Source organism: Marmota flaviventris, chromosome 10, assembly GCF_047511675.1.
Source record: "Marmota flaviventris isolate mMarFla1 chromosome 10, mMarFla1.hap1, whole genome shotgun sequence".
NCBI lineage: Eukaryota > Metazoa > Chordata > Mammalia > Rodentia > Sciuridae > Marmota > Marmota flaviventris.
In genome coordinates this window covers 118,271,583-118,296,570 of record NC_092507.1, presented here as the reverse complement: position 1 = coordinate 118,296,570, position 24,988 = coordinate 118,271,583, and the positions used below count along the sequence as shown (strand labels likewise).

At 50.3% G+C, this 24,988-nt stretch overlaps 1 protein-coding gene across 1 annotated transcript in view; it reads right to left on the bottom strand.

The window, feature by feature from the left end:
• Smg5 (SMG5 nonsense mediated mRNA decay factor) overlaps positions 1–24,380 on the bottom strand; it is a 29,058-nt gene extending 4,678 nt beyond the window's left edge. The window contains exons 1-16 of the mRNA XM_027920970.2: positions 24,159–24,380; positions 20,042–20,140; positions 19,113–19,236; positions 18,036–18,192; positions 16,277–16,366; positions 14,950–15,039; positions 14,192–14,270; positions 10,276–10,401; positions 10,115–10,183; positions 9,426–9,634; positions 8,658–8,795; positions 7,696–8,295; positions 5,797–5,972; positions 4,526–4,601; positions 3,727–3,902; positions 2,905–3,063 (exon numbers count right to left, since the gene is read on the bottom strand). Coding sequence (XP_027776771.2) covers positions 2,905–3,063; positions 3,727–3,902; positions 4,526–4,601; positions 5,797–5,972; positions 7,696–8,295; positions 8,658–8,795; positions 9,426–9,634; positions 10,115–10,183; positions 10,276–10,401; positions 14,192–14,270; positions 14,950–15,039; positions 16,277–16,366; positions 18,036–18,192; positions 19,113–19,236; positions 20,042–20,140; positions 24,159–24,232 — 2,442 coding nt within the window. The 5' untranslated portion in view covers positions 24,233–24,380. The remainder of the gene's footprint in view (positions 1–2,904; positions 3,064–3,726; positions 3,903–4,525; positions 4,602–5,796; positions 5,973–7,695; positions 8,296–8,657; positions 8,796–9,425; positions 9,635–10,114; positions 10,184–10,275; positions 10,402–14,191; positions 14,271–14,949; positions 15,040–16,276; positions 16,367–18,035; positions 18,193–19,112; positions 19,237–20,041; positions 20,141–24,158) is intronic.
• Positions 24,381–24,988: the final 608 nt, after the last annotated feature.

The following is a 24,988-nucleotide window of genomic DNA, read 5'->3' as shown; positions in this document are numbered from 1 at the left end:
GCCCGTCTCTCTACCTGCAACCACAGCGATCGCTTAAACCATCTGATGCCTGTTTGGCCCTGTCTAAAAGTTCTTTGATGTTTTCTTTGGCTTTTTGGATAAAGTCCAAATACTGCAATATGGTCTAAAAGCAGGGGACAAGGACGGGGCCTCTGTCCTGTGCAATACGGAGAGCCGCTGGAGACTCCTGGAGGAGCCAAGCAGTCAAGGTGAGACCTCACCAGACCAGCCGCACTGAAGGGAACTGAAACAACCAGCTGCAAGTCTTCAAAAGATCAAGGTTGGGGAAACTGAGGCGCTGTATCATACTGGAGGAGACTAAAGAGACAACAACCAAATATGTGGGACCCTGCATTGGGCTAGGAGGAGAGAGACATCAGTGGGAACCGGTGGACTATGACACGCCTGCAGCTAGCAGCACCGTCCCGACCCAAATCCCTGCTTTTCTAACTGTATCGTGGCCAGTACAGAACTGTGCAGAGTCCCGCACAATAAGAACTGTCCCAGCTGTGTGTGGTGGTGCACCCCTGTGACCTCAGCTCTGGAGGTTGAGGCAGAGGGTTCAAAAATTTAAGGCCAGCTTAAGCAACTTAGAGAGCCTGTCTCAAAAAAAAAAAAAAAAAAAAAAGTGATAAGGGCAGGTGACAGCGCAGGGGTGGCGCACCTGCACTACCCCCGTGAGGCACCATATGAAAAAGCCCTGCCCAAGCGCCAGTAGTGATCGCCGGGAAGCACCTACACAGGAAGCGCGGTGAGGCGGAAGGCCAGAGCCTGGGGAGGCACTTCCCCACAGGCCTGACGGCAGACTAAACCCAAAAGCACTTCCCTCCAGAAATGGGGCCCATGAGTCTCACTTTTATGCTAAAACTCTCTTTGTGGAACCCCACGTTCAAAAGAGGGAGCGGGGGTACTTGTATGATTCCTGCCCCAGAGAATCGGTGCAGGCCAGGAACCCACGGGCCCGGGGTGAGGAGGGCTGCACTGAGCTAAGGGCCCTGAAGTCACCCAACAGCGCGGACAAACCTGGTGCTCTTCAGAAAGCCCATCAGAAGAGGGGACCCCACCCCAGGCGCACACTGCCGCGGCCCTGTGGAGTAAGTGCCCACTCGACCTACACAGAAGTCCAGTCCCTAGAGTGGCACAGAAGAGCCAGGAGAAGAACTCAGGTTTGGGGTTCGGGGTCACTCACTGCACAGCACTTGCCCAGCATGCCAGAGGCCCTGGGTTCAGGCTCCAGCCACATACACAAACTGCAACAAGAACTCGGGTCTGTCCAACTCCAGAGCCCTGGCTCCACTCTGATGACACCTGCTGACCTTGGGAAGGCTCCCTTGGGTTCTTTTTCATATATGAAACAAGTTCTCACTTCCCAGGGCTGCTTCAAGGTTAAATGAATGTCACATATGAACCAGTCTTTGCACCCAGAAAGGTTTTAACGAATGACAGGAGATTGGCAATGTGACCTTCATAACCCTCCTGCTCCTGGGGGCTGGGCCCCGTGGTGGGGAAGCCTGTGACCTGGGCAGAGCAGAGGCAGTGTGGCCTCTGATGTCCAGTTCCACATGAGGTGGCCTTGCAAGTGCTGCCCGCGCCCACTGCCTACCCTCGGAGCCTTCAGAAACTTTTGGCTGAAGGAAACGCCAACGTGTTTTGAAGCTGTGTAACTTCCCCACAGTTATTTTTGTAACTCCATCTTTTCCTATGGAACTGCAATAAACCCTGAATACAAAAGGTTTGTTTTTAACAAAATATGCTTGTTTATAAGACGGCAAGGAAGGGAGTTTCTGGGGAGCAGGGTCCCTTCAGCTCAGCAGAACGTCCGCAGGAAAGGGGCTCAGAGCTAGGAGGGAAGTGCTGGCCTGGGGCTGGGGCTGGGGGAGGAAGCTGGCTGGGGCGGAGACTGGCTTGGGATGAAGAAGCAAACCAGAGGCTGCTGAGACACCGGCCTGTACTTCCCGTGCCAGACACCAATACCCCAAATGCACCAGAGAGGACAACATGCCCAGGGCCCATGGAAAGAAACAGACTGTTGCTCAGAAAGTATCAGCCCCACAAAAGAAAGGACTGCCCTGTTGGTGGCAGTAACCCCAGCGTCTCGGGCACCCACACGCCTAGCACCGAGCAGACTCTCAATGGGTATCTGCAGAATGAAGCACTAAATGGAAGAGGGTAACGGAGGCCACTGCTGACTCTTTGGGGCCCCCGTGGAGGGGAGCTTGAGCAGAAGAGGTCCCTGCATGGTGCCGGGTCCCAAGGGTCTCCACCCCTTCCTTTCCTGTCTTCTGTTGTCATTGTTTTGCCAAGGACTGAACCCAGGGGTGCTTTACCACTGAGCACATCCTCAGCTCTTTTTATTTTTTTGTTTTGAGAGAGGATCTCACTAAGTTGCTTAGGGCCTTGCTCAGTTGCTGAGGTTGGCCTTAAACTTGCCATCCTCCTGCCTCAGCCCCAAGTAGCTGGGATTACAGGTGTGCGCCACACGCCAGCTCTCTACTCCTCCGTCTTGATGCCTCTTTCAGGGACAGGAATGCTGCTGAGCACCACCTGCCCCACAAGACAATGGACAGGGCACACTCTGCGCACCCTTCTCCCCTCTTCCCGAAACCCCCAAAGTCGATTCCATTTATTCCCACATAAAAGATGAGGAAACTGGCTTTGCAAGGTTCAGGGACTTTCTTAATTCAAAGCAGGAGGGAACAGAGATGGCCACGTCAGTCCAGGGACAGTCCTAGGCCATGCTGCCTCTGCTCAAGGCCCCTCTCACTCTGTGTCCAGGCCCCATCCCTTAGTCCCTCCCAGTCCCCCTTCAGGAAGGCCAGCTGGCCTTCCCACTCACCAGGTTCTTCAGGAAGACCGGCAGTGTGGCCAAGCCCCCGCCCGGCCCCTCAGGGAGGCCCGACTCACCATGCGGAACTGGGCCTGGGCCTGCTGCAGCAGGCTCTCCTGTTCAGACTGGGCCGTGCTGACAAAGATGCCGACCTCGGGGTTGAACTGCAGGATGCTGCCTTGCAGGCGGGCGACAAAGTGACCGAAACTGCGGATGCAGCAGATGCGCACCACCGACTGCAGGGAAGCACAGGAGCAGGGCCTCTGGCCAGCCTGCCACCAGGAGGCTCCCGTCCCTCCAGCCCCCCACCTTGGCCCTGGGGGTCTACAGTGGGAGGGAGGAGCAGTGAGGCCCAAGGCCTCTACCTGCCAGAAAAGCAGGAAGCAAGCAGGGCAAGGAGAGCCTAAAAGATGGGAGAACCAGGTCTTGGTCTGGAAGAGCAAAGGGCACGGAGGGGACCCCAGGAGAGCTGTGTTTAGGGTCACCCGCCTCCACAGGTCTCAGCTTCTTGATGTAAATGAGGATTGAAACAGATGGGTATTTCCCCACTTTCTTTCGTCAGTAAAATCTTCTTCCCCCTCCAATGCAAACCCTCTCTGGAGCCCTCAAATACAAAGCCCAGCACAGCCAAGCGGCTCCAGTGAGAGGCAGGCAGCCAGGGGAGGGCCGGGGCACTGGGAGGCGCCCCGACAGCCCAGGAGGTGACGCAGACTCAAGGCTGAAGGCAGCGGGACAGTGGGCAGCACAGCCTCCCAGCGCAGAAGCCGGGCTCTAGCTGAAGAGGAGGCTCCAGCTCCCGGGAGGAGGCGTCTGGCGGCCCCACCCCAGTCCCTACCCCAGCACTGCGGCCCTGCATGACGGGCACACAGCACCCTCTGGCAGGAGAAGGAAATGCTCACCTCCTCCAAGGCGCTGAGTAGGGGCCGGTCCGTGTCAAAGTTAAAGCGGCGGTGAGCAGCCCGGAGGGGAGGCAGGTTGCGGAGCGCCATGTCCTCCGGGAGCAGGGGACTTGAGGGGAGGTCAGGCAATTCACAACTTTCCAGAAGATCCTGCACCTCAGGACATAAGGCCAGGCCTGGGCAGAAGGAGGCCACATCAGACCATCTGCCTTGGAACTCCCGGTCAGGGGGACAAGCCCTCACCCGTGGGAATTACGGGGCTGGCAAGGCAGGACACACCACAAGGACAGAGGGGAGGAAAAAGAGCCACAGGAGGACACCCCGGCAGGACACAAGAGCTTAAAGAGTCAGAGGAGCAAAGCTGGGCGCAGGAGAAGGAGGACGCTCAGTCCATAAAGGCTCCCCGACGGAAGGCACACACTGGGGTGCAGCTGGGAGAGGGGCTCTGGAGCCAGGAGCGGCTGCAGGGGGAGAGCAGGCGACTGTTCTAGCGGCAGGAGGGAGGCCTGTCAACTCCCAATGCCACAGGCATCCGAGCAACAGCAGCCACAGCGCCTGGCTCCTCCCTGGGTGCCTTCCCCAGGGAACACGGCCCTCCACGCCCAGGCTACCTGCCCAGTGAGTGGTGCTGGGCTGGACACCCAAGAGGCCGGACCAGACAATGACTGCTGTGTGCTAGGGAGGCCCTGTGGTGAGTCCCACTGACCTCCTTACCCCAGGGGCTGGGCTACAGCAGCGGGAGGGGCTCAGTGGGGTCTGGAGGGAAAGGGATGAAGGACAGTGTCGGCGACTCGCTCACCGGACTCCTGGAGCTCGCCAGCAGCTGGCAGCAGGTTCAGCAACACAGACAGGCGGTTCCACAGACTCTGGGAGCTCTGGGGAGGGAGAGGAGGGCTTGAGCCAGGGACTTCGGTGCTGGAGGACAGCAGCCGGCCAGGGCGCCACGCCGTGGGGATTGGGCTCATGTTGGGGCCTGGTGGGATCTGACAGGAAAATTAACCACAGAGGCCAGGGGGCCAGCAGAGGACCTAGAAAACGGAGGGGGTGGCGGGGGCAACCCAACTATTCCCACGGGACATGGGGCGGGTTCAACTTCTTCACCAGCAAACTTCATGAAGAGAGGGCAGTGAGGGGACAAGAAGGACTTCCTGGATCTAGACAGTGGGAGAAGTTCAATGTGGAAGAGGTGACTTCTCCACAGCCAGCAGAAGCTTTTCTTTCGGCCCTCTCTTCATGTGCCCATTCTGGGACACCTCTCCAGGGATCTGACCTAGTTTGTCCACCGTGACTACCCTACACCTCCTTGACGACCAACGACTGGGCACCTGTCCTCACACGTGGGCACACACCCCAGGGTGTGCCTGGACCTGGCTTAAAGCTCTCGTCTAGGGAAGGGGGAGAGCCACTGGGAAGAATCTTTCACAGCAGGGCAGGTGGACTCCTGGGGAAAATAAAACTCTGATACAGGCTGGGTGCCGTGGCCCACGCCTGTAATCCCAGCGGCTCGGGAGGCTGAGGCAAGAGGATCGCGAGTTCAACACCAGCCTCGGCAATTCAGCGAGGCACTAAGCAACTCAGCGAGACCCTGTCTCTAATAAAATACAAAACAGGGCTGGGGACGTGGCTCAGTGGTCAAGTGCCTGAGTTCAACCCCTGGTACCCCCCAGCCCCCACACAAAAAAAACTCTGATACAAATGAGAGGAGGAGAAACAGCCATGACCCACCCAGGCCCATGGTACAAAGTGACACACCCGGAGCCAGTGCACCTTCCTTGGACACCCGCTCAACCCTGTCCCAAGTTCCTGCCTCCTGTCGCCATCCTGCACTCCACCTCTCCCTTCTCTGGTCTATGCGTGCTGAGTCTGGCCTCACACACACACACTCATCAGGCCACTCATGGCAGGCATTACGCTCAGCACAGGGCACAGAGAGCAAAGCAGGCAGCCTTCTTGCTGTTCCCTGACCATGGGCTCTTTGAGGCAGACATCAGGCCTGCTCCTTCCCTGGAGCCCAGACAACAGGTCCCTCTGCCACCATCCTGGGACCTGACACCAGGGGACAAGGAGCACCTGAGCACACACGATGATGAGGTCGGGGTTGGTCCGCAGCCAGTCCAGGAAGACCTTCACAGCAGGAAGCAGGCCCTCAGCCGTCAGCACCTGCAGCTTCTCCTGCAGGCTACGCTCGTTGCGACAGGAGCGCCCACTGGACTCGCTCCCTTCCGACTCAGAGCCCTCCTCAGACGCTGGGGTTGGAGGAAACAGAACTGGGATCAACAGCGAATGGCACTTTGCAACAGGCTTCAGTTCTGTTGGGGGACAGGCCACCTAGATTCTTTTTTTTTTTTTTAATTTTAATATTTATTTATATTTTTTAGTTCTTGGCGGACACAACATCTTTGTTTGCATGTGGTGCTGAGGATCGAACCCGGGCCGCACGCATGCCAGGCGAGTGCGCTACCGTTTGAGCCACATCCCCAGCCCTTCTAAGGAATTTTGACATGAAAGAAGTGGGAAGTTGGGCACAGGGATGCACACCTGTAATCCCAGCGCATGGGAGGCTGAGGTAAAGGACTGCAAGTTCAAGACCAGTTTCAGCAAGTAAGTGAGGCCATAGCTACTTAGGGAGACCCTATCTCAGAAAAATTATAAAAGTGATGGGTATGCAGCACAGTTGTAAGACTGCCCTGGGTTCAATCTCTAGTACAAAAACAAAAATAAACAAAAAAGGGAGAAAGAGGTGGCAAATTCACGGTCAGACCTCTGTCCAATTCTTTTTTTTTAAAGATAGATAGATAGATAGATAGAGAGAGAGAGAGAGAATTTTAATATTTATTTTAGTTTTCGGCGGACACAACATCTTTGTTTGTATGTGGTGCTGAGGATCGAACCCAGGCCGCATGCATGCCAGGCAAGCGCTCTACCGCTTAAGCCACATCCCCAGCCCTCTGCCCAATTCTTTAAGGCCCCTAACTGGAGCTTCTAAACCAAGGGCTTGCTGCCTTCCAGTACGATTCTTTCAGACTCAAGCTAATTTGTAACACTGGTCTAGAGCTATTTGCTCAACCAATGTTTATGAAGTGCTTACTCTGCCCTGGAAGACAGGGCAGACAGTCAGAAGGGAGCTCTCAAGGAGGGAGAAAAACAGGGGGCACAGGCACAGGTGCCAAACAATTACCCTCAACTCTCAACCCTCTACTTTGTAGAATAGAATACGGAACAGGGCATTTCACCTCTCTGAACAACAGCCTCTGCATTTCTTTCATTCACTCAAAATGAATGGGGATGTCGCTCAGTGGTAGAGCACCCCTGGGTTCAAACCTCAACATAGCACCAAGAAAAAAAAAGGTTGGGGGTAAAAGGCAGCCCTGGAGACAGAGCTCAGTGTACAGCGCTGAGTGGCAAAGCCTTGGCTTCGATCCTCAGCACGAAAACAGAAAAGACGACAGCACTCAGGGTAGGGATGAGAACTTTCACGACTGCTCCAAAAATTCAAAGTCAAACAACACCCTGGAACCATCTAGCCTAATGCCTCACGCAGAGCAGGTCAACAAACGCTTGTGCTGCTGAAGGGCACTCTCTCTGCAGGCAAGATCCTCAGAGAAGTCCCTCCACCCCACCTACCCTGATGGGGACAGGTTTCCTAGCTTCCAGAGGCCCAGAGGGACCTTGGTGGCACCTGGGGAGAAAGCTGCAGTTGCACCTGTGTGAGAAGAGAGCCCAAAAACTTCCGGGCAGTGTCGAGTGGGAGGGAATGGGACACGAATGAGACCAGGAAATGGGTAAGGAAGTGAGCAAGAGGAAAAGTCCTCAGGAAGACCCTCCTGGGCTGCCCTGTTGGAAGAGTCAAAGGTAAGGCAACGAGGGTAGGAAGAAGTGGTTCACAGAGGGGAAGAATGGCTTCCCTCAAGTGGCTTCCCAGGGCACAGAGGTGTGGGCCATGGCAGGATGGTGAGGGTGACCCCATACCTGGCTCTGAGGGCCTGTCCACATCCCCATTGACACAGGGCTGGCGGCTGGTCACGGCATGAGGGTCCGCGGTGGGCTGGAGGAGCAGGTTGCTGAAGGTGGGGGCCAGTCGGAAGCAGCGCTTGGTCTGGAACATCTGAGTTGACATAGCTTGGAGGTTGCTGGCAATGCTAGCCTCACTGGGGCCCAGAGGGCCATTGAGGGAATCAGGGGCCTCGGATCTGGCCTGAAGGGGCTCCAGTGCTGGGGATCGTGTCCCCTCCTCATCCTCCATATCTTCCAGGTCTGACCGGGACTCCTGGCTGTTCATCTCCGAGTCTGTCTCGGCATCAAAAGCTGTGCCCCCACCTTCCAGACTCTTGTCTGAGCCACTGTCAGAGCCCTCGCTGGCCCGGGCTGAGTCATGGCTTGAGTCAGACTCAAATCCTTCACTCAGATCGCTGTCATCACCAGCTTTGGGCGGATGCCGGCGGCGGCGGAGGCAGGAGAGGCGGGAGAACTTTCGGCTCTTTCTACCCTCGCCAGCTTGGGGTGCTGTGGGGGGAGGAGGCTCAGGATCTGGCTCTTCTTTCTCCAGTGGCTCCTTGGACTCGGGTTCATCTGTGGGAAAAGGAAGGTCAAATAGAGCCTAGGGAAAAATTACAGCCTGAGACCTGGAACATTCTATCCACACCTCCACTCCCGGCTGAGTATCCCCCACCCGCCCCCGCTTTTACGCCACGGAACCCAGGGCCTCGCGAGTGCTAGGAAGGGCTCCACCACTAAACTACATCCCAGCCATTTTTATTTTTAGCAAGGGTCCTACTAAGCTGCTCAGGCTGGCCTCAAACTCCAATCCTCTTGCCTCAGCTCCTGAGGAGCTGGGGTTCCAAGTCCGCTCTGCTGCACTCCAACCTGTTCCCTTTCACATCCCCGTCCCCACACCAGTCTCTCCACAGTCACCACCTCCCCCATTCTCCCACCTGTGCCATCACTCTGGAAGGCCGGGACAGGGTTTTCGCCCTCCTCGAGCTCAGCCTGCAGCCGTATGTTGACATGGTTGACGAGGTGGGAGAAGAGGGCCAAGGTGAAGGCAATGGCTGCACTGTACTGCTTGGATCCTGAAGCCAGGGAAGCCAGGCGTGAGGACCCAGGCCTGATGAGGAACAGGCACCTCCAGCTCCAGCCCCATCTTACCTGTTCTCAACTCATCCAAGGATCTGACTACACTTCAAAGCTTCTGCTAAGGTAAAAAAAGATTTCCCAAGTCTCTGGACCATCGTCCTTCTGACAGTCTAGAACGCACCAGCTCACCCTGTGCCCCCTCATGGAAGCACACCTTTTGTCCTAGCTCAGGCTTCAAGATTCTTCCCAATTACCCAAGAACTTTGCGTCCGGCCCTGCACCTCCCCTCCTCCCTTCAAATCTTGCTCTACAAACACCTCTGCCAGAAAGGCTTCCCCAGGTGCCTGGGTCGGAACTGTGTTGGTGTCATCAGCTACATATTTGGCCCTTCTTCTGACCAAGTGTGTACATATCTGTGTGTGTGTGGGGGGGTATGGGGGACACACTGTTGCCTTTGCTCATTCACAGGAGGCCACATAGGTGAGGTTCTTTGGCCCCCATTTCTCCCACATCCAAGCAGTGAAACAGTGAAGGGGCTGTTTGTGGAAGGAAGTTTACGTGTAACGAGCTGCAAAACAGGGCGTGAGGTCCGGTCAGAGGGGAAAGCGGGTCACGAGGAAGGTTACCTGCTCTCTTCAAGCTGTGCACACCCATAAGGCAGATGATGACCATCTGAAAGAGGAGCAGATCTGGGAGAAACGCATATCCACTCTCATACTCCTCCTCCTCCTCACTGGCCAGGCTGAGGTTGGGCGAGGAGGGCAGGTAGAAGAGACAGAGGTTGAAGTCCTCCAGGACCGACTGGCAAAGGGAGGTCAGCTCGGAGTCCACAGAACTGTGGAAGGGCAGGAGTAACAAGGCAGGTCAGTGTTGGGCCCAAGGGAATTGGCAATGAAGACTCAGAAAGACTATGGGGTCTTACAGGTGAGACCAGGGGAGGAGACAGTGCCGGGCTGTCTCCAAAGCAGACAAAATGGGCGTGGCTCTGTGGAAAAGCACTTGCCCCCCACAAAAGGCCCTGGGCTTCATCCCAGCACCACAAACAAACAAAAAACACAGAGCAGACTAAACAAAATGAGATGGGGTGTGGGTGCCAGTTCTGTCTTCCACACTTAGGACCTACTTTGTCACAGAGGGTGAGCTGCTAGGAGAATGGACAAAGAGCAAGGGGTGCCAAGGATGGACTGAGTGGCTAGAGAATTTCCAGTGGAGGCAAACTCCAACAGGCAGAGCCCTCCTCGGCCTCCTGTGCAAAGCAGCAGTCCTCTCTGGGGCTCGCACAATGTGACTTTTGCTTCTGTTTTTCTCCACTCACCTGCTTTTGGGCTGCAGGAGGCTTTGCAGGTACATAAAGTTCACCAACAGTCTCTTAATATCCTTACATCTGAAACAAGAGGACCCCAGGTAAATGTTAAGTGGCCCCAAAGTCCCTGCTGCACTGACAGGAAGGTCCTGTCTTACTCAGACCCCACGCACCTCTTTTTGCTGGGAGAAAGCTTCCGCGCCTCACACTTCTTCAGCTGCTGGTACATTCTGGCTGCCTTGTCATATAGCCGCTTGAGGTTCCCATAGGCCCCCTCAAAGGACACTTCTGACTGGATGCTGAAGGAGATACGAGGGGTAACTATTGAGTCTTGGCAGGGGAGAGGTGGAGAAGGGCATGTCACTCTACCGGGGCTTTAGGGAACAATGTCACTAGTATATATAGGCTGTCCCCCACCTCACCTTATATATATATATATTCAGGGTAAAAGACTCCTAAGCTACCTAATAAAGTACACCCACACAACTTCCGAATTTGTTGCTGATGTTTTAAATATGTTTTTTAGTTGTAGATGGATACAATGCCTTTATTTTTACTTATTTTGATGCAGTGCTGGAGATTGAACCCAGTGCCTCACGCGTGCTAGGCAGGCGCTCTCCCACAGAGCCCCAGCCCCGGCACTTGCTGTTGCTTTTGATGTACTGGAACCTAGTGCGCCACCAATGAGCTACACCCCCAGCACTTTTTATTTTGTATTTTGCAACAGGATCTCACTACGTTGCTCAGGCTAAGCTTGAACTTTCAATTCTCCTGCCTCAGCTCCCCAAGTTGCTCCCAAGAGCCACTGTGCCCAGCTCAACTTCTTCCAGATGAATCTGAGTAACTGATATCTTACTCTCCTCAATATCCGGAAAATAGACAATAATCCTATTCTACATTATGACCTTAACTTAGTTTAATCACTGAAATACATTATCCTAACTACAACAGGCAGCATTTAACGAGCATTTACTATGAGCAAATGTATCTACCCACATTGTTGCAGTTAATCCTTCCAACACTCTTTCAAACACAAACACTACTAAGCATCCCTTGTGTCAGGTACATAGAGTACCCTAGCACTGTCCACTGTTAAAAGAGAGGAAAGGGGGCTGGAGTTGTGGCTCAGTGGTAGAGTGCTTGCCTGGCATGTGTTAGACCCTGGCTTCGATCCTCAGCACCCCAGATAAATAAATAAAAGATCCATTGACAACTAAAAAAAAAATTTTTAAAAAAAGAGAGAGAGAAAAGGGAGCCTGTGAGAACAAGGACATTGCCCAAGGTCACACAGCTGACTCATGGCAGAGCTGAGGCTCCGAGCCCATCTCACTACAAAACCAATAACCTTGGCACTACTTCACAAGCTTTGTTTTTTTGTCTTATTTTAAAAAAACAACTTTTAGGGGCTGGGGCTGTAGCTCAGTGGCAGAGCACTTGCCTAGTATGTAACAGGTACTGGGTTCAATCTTTAGCACTATATACAAATAAAATAAAGGCATTCTGTCCATCTAAAACTATAAAAAATTAAAAACAACTTTTAGGATTGGAAGTATAGATCTGTGGTAGAGCACATGCCAAGTACGCACAGTCTAATCAAAAAGCCAGATCACTTTCAGGAGAGTCTATGCCTAGCATGCAGGAGGCCCTGGGTTCTAACCCCAGCACTGCAAAAAAAAAAAAAAAATTATATTGTATTTTAAAACTTAAGATAAAACAACTTTTTAGTTATAAAAAGCAAGGTGTAAAAAGAATATACATTGGTGGTAAATTAAAGACAGTCATAAATTCTTTGATACTCCTCCTGCTGAGAAATACGGTTCCTCTCTTCCCCTTCAGTTTTACAGCAGGAAGGGCTCTGCAAAAGCTCTGACCAGCAGAAAAGGGCAGAAATGGCTAGAGGTCTCTGAAGTCAAGCATTAAGAAACTAGCACAGCCAGCTGCTCTGGCCCACACCTGTAATCCCAGCGGCTCAGAAGGCAGAGGCAGAAGGATCAAAACCAGCCTCAGCAAAAAGCAAGACACTAAGCAACTCAGTGAGACCATGTCTCTAAATAAAATACAAAATAGGCTGGGGATGTGGCTCAGTGGCCGGGTGCCCCTAAGATTAATATCCTTGGTACAAAAAAAAAAAAAACTACTTAGCAAAGAATCTTGAATCTCCACTATGTAGCATCCACATTCAGCTGAAATAGCACCCAAAATAGAAGAAATGATAAATTCTTTTAAAAAAAAAGAAAAGAAAGAAAAAGGAGAAGAAAAGAAATTGGCAGATACTGTAGGTATTGTGACACATGACTGTAATTCCAGCAACTTGGGAGGCTGAGGCAGGAGGATCTGAAGTTGAAGGCCAACATGGGCAATTTAGCAAGACCCTGTCTCAATAAAAAAAACAAAAAAAGAGCTGGGGGGCTAGGGTTGTGGCTCAGAGGTGGGGCGCTTGCCTGGCATATGTAAGGCACTGGGCTTGAGTCTCAGAACTGCATATAAAGAAGTGAACAAAACAAAGGTTCATCAACATTTAAAAATTAAAAAAAAAAGAAAAAGTTTATATATATATATATATATATATATATATATATATAAATAAATAAAAGAGCTGGGGTGGAGACATAGCTCAGTGGTAAAGTGCCCCTGGGTTCAATCCCCAGTACCAAAAAATTATTATTATTAATAATAATAATAGGGCTGGGGTTGTAACTCAGTGGTAGAGCACATGCCTCGCACGCATGAGGCACTGGGTTAGATCCTTGGCACCCCATAAAAATAAATAAAGATATTGTGTCCATCTACATTAAAAAAAAAAAGAAAGAAAGAAAAGAAATAGAATCAGAATAAAAGAAAAACTGACAGACCCTACTTCTAAGTCTCTCAGGGCATACATGGTTCACTATTGGAACGTAAGGCATTATGTAAGACGTCTATCTACCTTGAGGAGACCACATGGAGAGCCCCTGAGACTAAATGGAGAATGGGGTCCAGATGAGCCAATCTTCCAGACTTCTCAGACCTCTAGATCAGGTGAATTTCAAAGAATTCAAGGGTTGCCCACTAAGCCCTGCCCAAATGCCTTAACTCATAAAGCATGAAATACAATTGTTTTAGCCCAGGAGAGTAGGCTCTCAGTGGGACCTCCCAGACGTGCTTGGCTCTATTTTGAAGTGACTTACCCTAAAGCAAACTTATGAGTGTGATGGGGGCCAAAAACGAGTAAGGGAGGCATTCTCTGAAAACACTCAAGAAACAGGAAAGACACATGGAACGTCATAAACCAGGTAATCACACTGAGGAAGGAACGGCTGCAATAGCACAGTGGGGGTGCCAGGCTGCCCTGAGCTGGAGAGGCACACCCCAGAGCTAACCCGTGGCTGATACAGGCAACGGATTTCCTTGACCTTGTGAACCAATGATTTCAGCACATGGAATCAGAAGGCAGAATTAGGTCATTTATTGTATTACACTTGAATGTTTGATCATTTAAGCTAAGAAAACCATGCTATCCCCTTTGTTTAAAGCCCAACTCACTTTATAACCTCTCCTAAGAACCATTTGGCTTTAGACCTGATTAAGTGACAACAGGGAGTTTTCCAGGCAATTTATTCCATACTGTAACAACCAATTTAACCAACAGCATTCGGGGCTACCTATCAGCCTCAGGGCACTCAGTTATGAGGACTCAGTACCTCAAGACTAAACAATTTTGGGTGCCCTGAAACTTTTTTTCTTAATTTTAAAAGCTGAGGCTCAGACCCAAGGAAGCACTGACCCATCCTGCTGCTAAGCTGGTCCTTCCATGTTACAGCATTGCATTAAGATACCGAAGACCAAGAATCCTGAGGTTCTTGTCAGAGGCCACTTGGGTAACATTTTATCAACTCTAGCAAGTTTACTTCCTTCTTCAGGAAGACAGCAACCCTGTACTCTGCATAAGATATCGTGTAGTTATTTCAGCTGTCCTAGTGTCTACTAGGTCTACTAGGCCTGCCCTTAATCTATCATCCCCCCATCCCTCTGAGCCAGGAGCTGCAGAAAGAAGGAAAGAAGACAAAGCAGGGGGATGCAGACAGGAAAGCAAAGCGGGCAAATACTCACCAGCGCAAGTAGCAATACATAGCTTCCACATTATAGTACTTGCTGCCTGCAAGGGTGCCCAGCTGGTTGAAGGGCATTCCTGGAAAGAAAGAGAATTCATGCAGTTGAAGGCCACAGTATTCAGCCAACGCTGCCAGGCCCAACCAATGCTGGGCTTATGGGGAAAACAGGTGGGTCTGCAACAACTCTGGTGTCTCAGTTGATTGGCAACTTAACTTTGTTCCTCCGGACGACTACTGGTCTCTTCTCACTTCCTAGCAACCTGCTTCCCCTGGCTGGCCAGGGGTCACCTGCACTACCGAGGCGTACTTCTTCACCAGCCACTTGCGGCTCTTCTGGGGCTGATGGAACTCCATGGAGCCCCGTTCTCTCCCCTAGCTCAGTGTCTTAGCTCTGAGCTCCTTCCTATGTCCCACATGCAAATCCCCATCTCTACCTACAACGGAATCCTACCCTTTCTCCCACTGCATCTCCTGTGGGGACAGTGGAAGTATGATTTCCTCTTTCTACAGAGACCTCATAAATAGGGAAGTCATTGTCCCCTTCTTCTTTCCTGCCTCCCTCCTTAGCTAACATTTCCATTTCTCCTCTCTCTCTACCACCTTCTGAGCGTGTATTATAAGGTGAAGAATACACATCCAAGGTGAAGTATGAGAGAGCTGAGGGTGGCGAAAACCTGGAAGAAATGAGTATGCCCACTATCTCAATGGTACTGTCTTCCTTTTGAAAAATGATAGTGGTTTGGAGGCCCAACTTACCAATCTGGGGAGCTACTGACAGGGCTTGGTAGTAAAATCTCTCAGCTAGCAGCTCAGTGTCTACACCTGCTAGTTCATTCTGATAGCGTGCTGTAGGAAAGAGAGAAAGAAGGGGAAAGAGATGATTCAGAAAAAACTCTCCCCCCCCCCCATCAAAGGCCCATTCTGAAAAGCCATAACGAGAACCTGGTACAGAGGGACCGAAGCTGTTTAACAGGTTGTGGGTCTCGGACACAATCCTGACCTGCATGACCATGGGCAAGGGGCTCAATTCTGTCTTCCTTCAACCCTATCCTTCTTATTTTTATTTATTTATTTTGGTACCGGGGATTAAGCTCAGGGGCACTCAACCATTAAGCCACATCCCCAGCACTATTTTGTATTTTATTTAGAGACAGGGTCTCACTGAGCTGCTTAGCGCCTTGCCATTGCTGAAGCTGGCTTTGAACTCGCAATCCTCCTGTCTCAGCCTCCAGAGCTGCTGGGATTCAGGTATGCACCACCACGCCCAGCCAACCCTTTTTATTTTAAGACAGGGTCTTGCTAAGGCCCATACTGGCCTTGAACTTGAGATCCTCCTGCCTCAGCCTCTGAGTTGCTGAATTACAGGCATACACCACTGCACCCAGCTAAACAGGATCTTCTTGATTTTCTCTTCCCAATGAAAGGGAGCCGCTGCATTTGTTTGCAAAGACCTCTCATATTTGGTCCTAGAATGCAACTGCCAGATTCTACAGGTAAGACATTGCTAATGACACACTGGTCTGCCTAATAAGAAAGAGTTGACTCTCTGCACACAATGCCCATGACCTCAGGAGTGGGTTGCAGGAAGGGACAGAAGGAACCTTCATCAATAAAAGATACTGTGCTCAACAGCTACACACCAGCAGCCTAATGAGGCATACCTGTCTATGAAGTCTAGAGACCCACAGCCCTTAAAACAAGAGAGCGCTTTTCCATTCTCAGAAATATGTGTCAGGCAGAGAATGCTCCCTGAGGTCCTGCTTAATTAAATTCCTACTAGTCTAGAAGCCAACGAAGATGAACAAGAGCATCAAGGGAGAAAGATAACAAGTTAAAAATCTTCTTAACCCACTACTGAGCACCTTGACATTCTCAGAGCTCAAAGGCCCTTCCTTGTGTCCCATATTCATTGGTCCTCTCTGACTCCCAGGAGGGATCACTATCAACAGACTGGAGGGGAGAAGTTATCAGAGGCCAAACCATTTCTTCTGCTCTTTACTCATGTAAAAGGTGGTACGAAAACTGAAGCAGCCTGGGCCTTTCCCATGGCCCCAAAGAGAGGAAATAAATAAAAGGTTCTTACACAAGTCTCCCAGGTATACCAGACATCGGTGGCATGCCATCTGTGCCCAATCCATCTCCTTCACTGAGGCTGACACTGGCTTCTTGCATCCTGAAAGACAGAAAGGTTGATTTCTGAGTCCATACCTCTGTCCCCACTTAAGCAGAAACATTCTTCTAAAGTGGATAAAGGAGGAAACTCGAGGACCGGCCTTGGAACCATGTCTTCTGGGCAGAGAAGACATTCATCTAAGATGCAGATAGATACAGAGGTTCACAGGCAGGATTCACCCACAGGACAGGAAGGAACTGAAAGAGGAAGACTAGGTCCTGAACTCAGGACAGTACCCTGGGGATGCCCCTTCCAGAAAGGAGGAAGAGATGAGGCTCAAGAATCAGGAAGGGTGCCTTTTATGGAGCTATCTACATTAAGATAAAAGGCTGGGTGGAGATGGGAAACTTGCCCAGAAGAATGGCATGTGAGTGAGGCCCAAGCAAATGCTCCTTTCTGCCTGATGATAGCCCAGAGAGGAAAGGCAGCACGGAGTGTCTTCCCAGAGAGTAGACAAGTGCGCTTGCCCTGCCTGAGGACTAGCGATGGTCACGGCGAAAAGTGCCTGGCTGTCCCCTCTCGCTTTAGCTAAGCAGCCTTGTGATTTTGGTTCAGAGAGCTTGGGCTCTTTGGGTGGCAATTTCCCTACATGCCAGGTACAGGTTTAAGTGTCTACAGCATTAACTTAATCCCCATGCGACTCCATGAAGCAGTTAATACTCCTGTTTCACAGTGGAGGAAATCAGTCACACAGCTGGGGAGTGACACAGCCAGGACTCAAAACACAGTCTGGCTTCAGAGACCATCCTCTCTGAAGCCATCCCAACTGACAGCCGCTCTAAGGGCTTTGGAGCTCCTATTCTGAAAAGCCCTTCCAAATGTTTTCTGTAGAAATCTCTTAGTTGGCTGAATGAAGAAAACATCAATGAAGAAGAAAACTAAAATGGTTTGGGGAAACTAACTCTTTGAAAAAATTTTTGAAGATATGAACCCAAAAGTCCATGCGGCTATCTGGTAAAACCTATGGACTTCATCTTGGAATAACTTTGTTATTTTACAGCCCTGAGAACAGAACCCAGGGCTCGGGCAGCTACACAGCACTGCAGCACTGAGCTATACCCCCACTGTCCAAAAATGTTTTTAAATGCACAAAACACAGATGCTCTACTTCTGACCAGAGAATGCTATTATGTGGTGGCAAGGTGGGGTGGGGACGTGGTTCAGGGGAGGAAAGGGGACACAATAAGGACAATCAAAGGAAGGAGCTCTACAGGGTAGCTGAACTGAAAAGAAAACTGCCAACTAGAAAAGGTAAAGCAACTGCAGCTGCCAGCACCTCAACTGCAGAAAAGGGATCTGCACTGTCCTGAAAGACGGCCCACAATCTGCCCAACATTTCTAAAGACTTCACTGCTTTCCCCAAGCTTTGGGAAACAATCTCTAAAGTCAAAGAAACAGTGCTGGCAAGATTTACCTGGGAGAAGAAAAGAAATATTATTACTATCCTCTTCCAGACCCATTCTAAATGTTTCTGGTTCCTCCTCATACTGGCCCACAATTCCAAGCTCTCCCCTTCCTTAACATCTTTACCCTACCTCGTAAGACTGGTTAAACCCAGGCTTCATGAAGCCTGGCTGGGTCACAAGCTATACAAACTCCGAGGGACAAGGCGGCAAAAAGTGAGGCCCAGGAACCTTCCCCTCAAGTCCACCTTTCCGGCTGCACTGACCTATAAGAGGGTCGGTGACGTGGGTCCAGTCAATGCAGCACTGTAGTTCAAGCTGGTAGTGGGACTGGATATAGAGAAGGAGATGCTGGTAGAAGCCAATACCAGCCACCAGGTGTGTCCTGTAGGCACATTCCAAGGTGCTCCGGCTGTGGATGTGCTAGAGATTGGGAAAGGGAAGGGGCTGGCTAAACAATAAGCTCAGAGTACCATTCCTCCACTCCCCCATTCCTCCACTCCCCCAACCTGCTTATCCCACTGAGGAAATCAATTTTTCTTTTTAATTGAACCCAGGGGCGCTCTTATCACTGAGCTACATCCCAGCCCCTTTTTTTATTTTTTTAAATTTTTTAGTTGTAGACAGACACAATACCTTATTTTTATGTGGTGCCGAGCATCGAACCCAGTGCCTCACACATGCTAGGCAAGCGCTCTGCCACTGAGCCATAACCTCAGCCCCCCTTTTAAATTTTTTTTATTTTTATGTTTATTTATTTACTAATTTATTTATTTTTTAATAACTATTTTATTTTTCTTTATGTGGTACTGAGGATCAAACCCAAGGCCTCACACATGCTAGGTAAGTGCTCTACCACTGAGCTACAACCCCAGCCCCGATTTATTTAAAAAAAATTTTTTTGTTTTTGTAGTTGGACACGATAAATACCTTTATTTATTTATTTTTATTTTTTGAGATCGGTTCTTCTTACAGTACTGAAGTTACTCTCCAACTTGCCATCCTCCTACCTCAGTCTTCTGAGTTGTTAGGAGGTTATAGGCATGTACCACTGCACCAGCCACAAACTTATCTCCTTGACTCTGGAACCTCATCCACCCCACTCTCTTCTCACTCATGAGTAGCCCCTATGTCTTCAGATCTACTTCTCTGGTCACCCCATCTGGGACAGGCTCCCTTCCTTCTTGAACTTCAGTTATGTCTCGACTCCCTCCCTCCTTTCTGCCATCTTCCCCGTGGCTTCCCTGCCTCCAACCATGCTCTGGGCCCAGGTTCCCAGGTGTTTCTTCCTTAGCTCCCCTCCTCTGTTGAGTTTCTTCCCAAGTTCTAGGGCCCCCCCTTACCTTTTTGTTAGTCTTGATAAGCTGGATAACTTCATAGTACACCTTTCTCCACAGCAGCTCCTCAGCCTTCCTTCCATAGTCCACTGGATGCAGGAACATAAGCTTGACGCAAAGCTCACGCAGCCTGGGAGTGGTAAGGGTACATGAAGGAGATGGCCCATCCCTTGGTGAGGGACACAGAACTGAGGGCAGGGAGCCATGTGCCATATACCCTCACCGACAAATCTACATGCTTGACAAGAGACAATCAGAGTCAATGTGATCCAGAACAGCAGCTGTCAAGAAAGTAGTGCAGGAGCCCCGAAAAACAGACACAGGAAGCAACAAGGATTTCAACAGTCTTCATTTCCCCCCTGCACCTCTTACCTCTTTCTGGGCCTTCTTTTTTTTTGGGGGGGGAGAGAAGAGGAGGTTATCAGGGACTGAACTTGGGGCACTTGACCACTGAGCCACATCCCCAGTCCTATTTTGTATTTTATTTAGAGACAGGGTCTCATTAAGATGTTTAGGCCCTCACTAAGTTGCTGAGGCTGGCTTTGAACTTGTGATCCTCCTGTCCCAGCCTCCTGAGCCACTGGGATTACAGGCAAGTGCCTCCACACCCAGCTTTTCTCTGCCTTCTTGCCCCTCTTTCTCTCTTTGCCTCCATGGCCAACTCCTTCAAATGCTTTTTTTTTTTTCTTTTGTGGGGCAGGAGTTAATTTGGAATTTAACTCAGAGGTAGGCACCCTACCATCAAACTACATCTCATCCCTTCTTCGTTTTTGAGACAGGGTCTCACTAAACTGGTCAGGCTGGTCTGGAACATGCAATCCTCCTGGCTCAGCCTCCCAAGTCACTGGGATTACAGACATGCACCACCACTCCTAGCTCAACTGCCATTCCAGTGGAGACAGGGAAGCGTTCGGGATTGGTGGTCTCCAACTTACTTGTTCCTCAGGCTAATGTTCTCTGGTTTGAACACTTCTTGATAAGCAGTTTTGTTGCAAAGGATGAGGTCAAGTCGATGCACAGCCTCCACCACAGCCCTGTAGGGAAATGGAGGCAAAGAGCCCAAGTCACATGCATGCATGGTTCCCCTCAGATGCTGACTCTAGAGGGGAGGGAAAACTAACATGACTGCAGCTAAGGTCCACACAAAACAAGATGAACACTTCCTCCATCTGATACAGCAGCGCCCCCAACCAAGGGGCATCTGGAAACCGTCCATGATGAAGGCATTCTAAGTTGTCACAAGGGGTGCGGGGATGTGTGTGCTACTAGCATTTAGTGGGTGCTGACAGGATAGCCCGCCACAATAGAGAATTTTCCTGTCCAAAATGTCAACAGTGTCAAGGTACAGAAACTGTGACGTGGGAAGATCGACTCTCTGGATGGAAAGAACGCAGGCTGTGATGCCAGGCAGAAAAGCTTGCCGAGTTTGAACCCTGGCCATGTCTTTGGGCAAAGTATCTAAACGTTTAAAGGTTACAATATCAAAATAGACATAATGATAGCAGCTACTCGGAGGACTGTTGTAAGGATTAAATGGCAATAATTTATCTGTAGTTTTGTTACATGGTAAGCACTCAATAAAGAATAGTAGGATGAATGGATCTTTATTATTATTCAAGGGTTTATTATCCCTGACATAAAACCTCTGATGTAAAAGTCTGCTTTGGAATTGCAGGGTATGGGAAGGTAAAGGGGACTCCTGAGCTGCTTAATCATAAGGTTTCCTGGATTCTACTGAAAGACTATTTTGCATAGTGGTTGAGTGTAAGCTTGAAAACCAGACGGCCTGGGTTCAAATCCTGACTCCATTTCTTACAAGTTTTCTGGGCCTGAGCAAAATATCCAAATTCCTTATGTCTCAGTTCACCCCACTATAAAATGAGAATATGATCACTGACCTTATAAGGATTAAATTAGCTAACATACAAAACACTTATGACAGTGCCCGGTACATAGCAAACATAGAGTTAGCTTCTAATCTTCTTGTTGTATAAGGATGAGGGGAAGAGTCAAGACACTAACTCTGTCATTACAGAAAAGAAAGCCACAGAAACTACAATGAATGGCCAAGAAGTCCCAGAGGTAGGTGTCAACTCTGGAAGGGTAAAACCCAGAGGACAGCAGATAGCAGCTGTGAGAACAGGTGAATCAGACACAGCTGTGGACCAGAAAAACAGAGCAACCAAAAAACAAAGGGTGATGATTCCCAGAACAAACTGAAATGTGTTCCCAGCTCAGGGCAAGCAGGTGGCTTAGGTGGTACACCAACCAATAAAAGCTGCTCTGTACAGGGCCAAGTGACTGCCAGCACCCAGCTGAGTGGGTGGGACAGCAATGAGACCTTCTTATAGGCAATCTTGAGAGCTCAGCATTTCTCCAAACACCTTCTGGGCTATCAAGAGATGAGAGTCAGGCCCTTCTAGCCAGCCTGGCCCTCAATGCCAGGGACAGCAGCAGTGATTTACTGACACCAGCTTAGTCCCCAGGGCAGGGATTTTTTTTTTTTTTTTTAAGAGGTAGTGCTCACTATATTGCCCAGGGTAGCCTTGAATGCCTCAGCTCAAAAGACCCTCCTGCCCCAGTCTCCTGAGTAACTAGGCAACAGGTGCAGGCCACTATACCCAGCAACGCAGGGTTTTTAACATTAGTGCCACAGACAGATCTAACAGGAGTGCATGCATTTTTCTTTTTGGTGCTGATGACTGAACCCGGGGCTTGTAGCTAGACAGCTACAAATCTAGCCCAAGTGCATTTTTATAGATAGCCTCCAGAACTCTCCTTACATCCTAATCTAAAAAAGGTTAATAATCACTACTCTGGGGCCTGGGGTTGTGGCTCGGTGGTACAGCACTTGCCTTGCACACATAAGGCACCAGGTTCGATCCTCAGCACCACATAAAGTAAATAAATTAGTAAAACAAAGATGATGTGTTCCTGTTCAATTAAAAAAATTTAGAAAAAATAATCACTACTCTGGAAAATTCTTATCACAAATGTATAAATTTAAGAGGACTCAGCACTTTTTCCCCATTCCCCATCAGATCATAAGGTCTTTTACTAAACTATAATCTTGGTTTTTTTTGGGGGGGAGGGTTACTGGAGATTGAACCCAGGGCACTTTACCACTAAACTACATCCCCAATCCTTTTTTATTTTGAGACAGGATCTCTCTAAGTTGCTGAGGTTAGTCTTGAACTTAGAATCCTCCTGCGTCTATTTCCAGAGTCACAGGGATTACAGGTATGCACCACACGCCCAGCTACTGTTGTCTCCTTCACTATTATAATCCCAAGCCTTGCATGGTGTTAAAAAGAAAATATGTTTTTAAAATAAATAACTCATTAACTAGCCTAATAAATTAATTGGTGCTTATGTCCCTTCCAGCAACACTTCTGCTTCTTTTTCTTCTGTCACTCATAATAAAATACTTCAGAATTTCCTATCTGTAAACAGCTAGGTGTGGGAGTTTCCCAAATTTACTGAAACCCAGTGATAGGTCCATAGTTTAACCACACAAATAATTTAGGAAGAGAAATTGGACCTCCCTCCCAGTTCCTTCCACCAATCACCACTGTTATAACAAATAAATATAAAAACAGAGACTGGCTTCCTGAAATGTTTACCCTACTCAAAGCCAACAGTGCACAATTAGAGGCACAGATACCCATGTGCACACATGTAAGCCACACAAGCAAATACACTAGTTTAAGTCAGTGCTGCGAAGGTCAGGGTTTGAGAAAGAACTAGATGGGAGAAAAATTAGAATGGCTGGAGCCATCCCGCAAAGCTGGAGAGAAGTAAGGAATTTGCAGACACTGCCTACGCTCTGTCTGACAGGCAGCAGTGACACTCAGCAGCATGATGAGGCCCACGTGCCACCCCTAGCCAACTCCTCACCAGCTTGGGGACTGCTTGGGACAGCCCACAGTGGGTGCCCAGGGGCTGCTGGATTGGATCACTCTTCTATTTTTGGAATGGCCTATACTCCCCTCTGCTTTCTGGCTTACAAGGACAGAGCAGACCAGGATGCCTACTCAGGGAGGAAAAGACAACACATCCTCTTGACTCTTTCACTGCCAAGATGGGACCCAGGGCTCTGAGGGTAGTCTTTTCAGGCAAACATTTCTGTTCAACAGAGACGGGGCCAAATGAAAATCCCAAACCCTACTTCCTACTACAAAGCAAAAAAACCCAGTTTGGTTTCTATGCTTCTTCCTATTATGATCCAATTCCAGGGCCCATGTTCCAGTTGACCTAAACAAAATTCTTCCAGCCAAATTGGGAAGACCTCATACTGCCCGGTTCCCAGCAGAGGCCTGAAGGGCTGAATGTGTGAGTTGAGGAGTAGTAGGGAAGGCACTGTGGAAATCAGAAACCAGGAAGGGAAGTTGCCTAGTAAAGGACTGTACTCATGAGTCCTTAAATGGGCTTCCATGTCCTACGAACAAGCTGCACCCAAAGTCCTTCATGACCCTTCCAAACCAACACAGCTATTCTTTCAGTCTTTCTTCTCATTCAGACTCCCCCAAATTAGAGATTTATGGGACTTCAGAGTGCATCCAATCCAAATCTCTCCTTTTAAGGAAGAGGAAACTGAGGCTCAAGGTCATGTAGCAAAAGCAAAGCCAGGACCTGAACCTGGTTCTGCGGATTTCTGCCTAGGTCTCTGACCTGTAAATCCTACAGGGCTCTAAGCACCGTTCCCCTTCCGGGTTTTTCTCCATCTGTGACCCCCACCCTCACCCAGCCAACCCCTCCTGTCCCCCATTCCCACCTTATTGCCATCCCAACTCTGCAGAGCTCCTTGCCCACCCCAAGCTCACTGCGGAAAGGCTTACTCCACGTGCTTTCCTCCAAGACTCCCACCCACCCAATTCCTCCACCGCCTTCATCCCAGGGTTAGGAGACCCCGCCCCCGACTCCGTCCAAAATTGCACTCTCCTCCCCCGCCCGCGTCGGAGCCCGCACCGGGCCCCGCCTGCGCGGGAGGCCCCGCCCCTCGTCGTCCCCCACTTCCCCCGGCAGCTGCACTCACGCCCCGGCCCCTCTCACCGGTAAAGCCGCTTAGTGTGGAGGACCTTTGCTTCGGGCTCGCTGCTTTCCCCTGTAGGGGGGCCTTGGCTCATGGTGCCCGGGTCCGGGGGCGGCTCCCGGTCACAGGCCCCCGCCACCCACCAGTGCCTCCACCACTGCCGTCTCCGGCCTTAGCCGCAGCCGCCACCGCCGCCGGCCCTGCTCGGCCGCCATCGCTGTGAGGCGGCTGCCCGGGACAGCTCCTCCTCCGCCCGCCAAATCTCGCGATAGCAGCTCTATTGCTGCGGGCCAGTGGCCTGCTGCTCCCAAATCTCGCGGAAATCGTTTTCCCTCCCGGGAAGTTACCAGAACTCACTCTGGGCAGCATGGCCTCTTTCCGGCTTCTCCCAGCCCTTGAGAAAAACTTTATTGGCAAAGCTGCCGGAGAAGAGACAACGAAGCCAGTGAGGCGGCTGAAGCTGAGCTGGATCTGGGGAGGTGGACTCCCAGCTGGGAGAGTGACTCTGCTGTGTCCAGCAGGGGTCATTAATCCATCCTTGTGCCTCTTAACCCCTCCCCATTTGAACCGAGCCTCCTTCATATTACTGATTACAATGATTCCAACCCCCTTCCCCCAGTGACATGGACAAAATTAGGTGTTTGTGAAAGTTTCCTTGGAGAGGTCGAGCATCATGTAGAGCTAAGGCTTTGGAAGATATGGCTATTGTAGAAGCGCCTCGACCTTTCATTGTCCCCTGCCAAAGATTCCCAGCTTGCAAATCCTCTCACCAACCCAGCAAACATTCATTGAACACCTGCTGTCTTCCAACAGCATGCTGGGTTCTGGGCACTCAGATGAGCTAGCTAGA